At 49.3% G+C, this 2,938-nt stretch overlaps 1 protein-coding gene across 1 annotated transcript; it reads left to right on the forward strand.

Moving 5' to 3' along the window:
* Positions 1-1,624: 1,624 nt before the first annotated feature.
* On the forward strand, positions 1,625-2,653 carry LOC115670747 (E3 ubiquitin-protein ligase RHA2A-like). The gene has a single exon (XM_030592104.2). The coding sequence runs from the start codon at positions 1,752-1,754 to the stop codon at positions 2,331-2,333; it is 582 nt and encodes a 193-aa protein (XP_030447964.1). The 5' UTR covers positions 1,625-1,751; the 3' UTR covers positions 2,334-2,653.
* The last annotated feature ends 285 nt before the right edge of the window (positions 2,654-2,938 follow it).

Genomic DNA, 2,938 nt, shown 5'->3' on the forward strand with positions numbered 1-2,938 from the left:
GCCAGCGTGTGGGATGTAATCCTAACAGCATGAGCATCCTCGGTCCGGCGAGAGTGCTCCTAAAAGATCTCTTGCTAATAATAGTTTTGAGCACGTCCTTAGTTAATTTGGGGCTCGTCAATTTAATTCTTTGGGGAGTGTGTTGAGAGAGATGTTGGATAAGAAATTTGGATTTCGCGGATAAATACTTTCGTGGATAAGTGTCAACAAGTGGAAGAGATTGGTTTCGGTGTAAGTAGAATCATCCCATATTGTCCCATCTAAATTGTCCTTTCTCTTGTTTGCTCTCCAACAAAGCATGACAATCTTCGTATTTACCCTCGTCACTGATGTTGAGTAATAACCACACAATATGATGACTATTTGAGGGTTGAGTCGCCCCGACAATACTTTCCCAATACAATGTGTGTCCGGTCCATTCCTACCTCCTCCGACATCATAGAGCCACACACCCTGTCCGAACCTTTTCGCCTGGATGATCACTCTTGCTATCGTCAAATTGATTATGGGTTTAGTTTGTCCATGGTGGGGGGGTCTTGCTTCGATACTATCTAAAATGATGTGGCCCTTTTCACGTGGGTGAATCCCTTAAAAGGAACACTTTGAGTAACCGCATTAGATTTGACCATTTAGGAATGGGTATTGATTTATGAATCTCTCGACAAGCCTTTCTAAAACCGATGTAAGACTCGTGACGTCACATTCGGTTATTTATGTTTCACATCATAAAGGTCGAGACTACAAATTATCTAAAATCTATCTATTAAGAACTTCACGTGGATGCAAATAAAAATAGCAGTTTTCATTTCACAAAAGTCTCATTTATCTCATATGATGCTCGGGGAGAAATATAGCGTTTTGAAATCTAAAGATCAGACCGTTTATAAGTAGTTAAAGGCCGAATCAGGCGGAACCGAATAAAAAAAAACTAAAGTACGACAGATAATAAAATGAGCCGATCCGATACGATTTTCAAGACACTTTGCAAAATGCAAATGGACGGAAGCGTAATTCTCGAGGGACACCAAGAACGGAGCGTTTCCAAGGATCCTCGGGTTCCAATAGATGTCCCATCGCCCGAATTGGAATCATGTGTGTAATATACTGATGAGATCGCCGGAAGGACAAGGACGCCGACGGCCTGATGATAGATAGGGAAGCCGGCGACCGATCGGAACGTGGTTATCCTCAAAAAACCCTTATGAAGATCGTCAAACTAGAAAAAGAAGGATAAAATCTCCTTTTCATTAATCAGAGTTTTTCATGCACGACGGGAATTTTTATTTTTTTTGGGTCAAGGAAATTACGGAAAGAGGGGGGGGGGCAATACCAGGACGAGAGGAGGGGAGAGACCTCCCAAATTGCACGAAAGAAGGACCCAACCAACAAGGGCAACACAATTCGACCCAAAAAAAAAAAAAAACAAACAAACAAACAAGGGGCAACACAACAGCAACAGTAGCAACAGCAACAGCAACGAGGGAGAGCGAGCAAACGATCCAATGGCGGATCCCCTCGCACATGCCACGATATCATCACACGGCGCAAAAACGCCAAAAGAACTTCTCTCTCTTCCCCCTCCCTCCCTCCCTCTCTCTCTCTCTCTCTCTCTCTCTCCTCCATAAAACCAGCGACCCCATGCCCATTACACTCACACACTCCCTCTCCCTCCCTCTCTCTCTGTGGAATCGATTGCAGCGAAAATCGAATCGGAGCGCTTCTCCAGAGGAGGACGCAGCAGGTGGGCAAAAATGGGTTTGCAGAGCCAATTGAACGACGTCTCCTCCAATTCCATCCCCCTCCTCCTCCTCGCCCTCGCCGCCACCTGCCTCCGCCACCTCCGCTCCTCCCTCTCCTCCCTCCTCCGCTCCCTCGGCCTCCCCCGCCTCTACGCGCCCGGCCCCGGCTCCCCCGCCGCCACCCACGACCCCGCCGACGCGGACGACGACGCGGACGACGACGACGACGACGCCGCCCGCCGCCTCTCCGCCCCCCTCGGCTCCGGCCTCGCCGGCCTGATCGTCCTCGCCGAGCAGCTCAACCTGAACGGCCTCCTCTCCGACTGGTTCTCCGGCGAGGAGGGCGGCGGGGCGGGGGGCGGCGGGGGCTGCGCGGACTGCTGTATGGTGTGCCTGTGCGGGCTGAGGGACGGGGACCGCGTGCGGAGGCTGCCGTGCCGCCACGTGTTCCACAAGCGCTGCTTCGACGGATGGCTCGATCAGCTCAAGTTCGACTGCCCCGTCTGCCGGTCGAAGCTGGTCCCCGACGAGCGCGTGGAGCTCACCGCCAGGCGCGTGGGCGGGGAGCTGGTGGCCTTCTTCTCCCCGCGGTGAGGCGCGTGTCGATGGACGCGACTCCCCATCGTCATGATTCCGATGATTGATGGTGAGGGCTGCTTCGCAAAATTGCCTGCTCTTTTCTTTCTCTCTTTTTTTCGGTATTTGCAGTTTTGACCCTAGATTAACTTTTCTGCCACTTCTTGTTCCTCCCATTTTCTTGTTCGGTCCTTAGATTGATTTTTTCTTTTTCAGTTATGTCCTGCCCCGTTGATTTTTGAGGAGCTCGTTCGGAGTTCTTTTTAACCGTCGGTGTAAATTTCTAGGATGTGCTACCTGTGATAAATAAGGAAAATTGGAGGATATATCTTTTTGTATGTTGCAATTATCTGACATGGCTCTTGATTTTCTTTTTCTTCTACATATCGTGTCGAATCGTCGAAGCTCTCGATCTTCTTTCTTCCGAAATAGTAAAAAGGACGGGGCAGATCGCATCGAATCCTCGAAAATCGATGTGATTTCTACGAGAATGACTACAATTTACTTAGAAAATTCGGTTTGATTTTCCTTTTCGCAATCAGAATGGAGGGCTGTGACACGGTACAATCGTTGTCGAAATCACTGGGCAATGGTGACCGATCATGTAGAATTTCTCTTTGAAG

Source organism: Syzygium oleosum, unplaced genomic scaffold (assembly GCF_021117445.2).
Source record: "Syzygium oleosum isolate NSW1041296 unplaced genomic scaffold, Sole_v2.1 Sole_v2.02, whole genome shotgun sequence".
Classification (NCBI taxonomy): Eukaryota; Viridiplantae; Streptophyta; class Magnoliopsida; order Myrtales; family Myrtaceae; genus Syzygium; species Syzygium oleosum.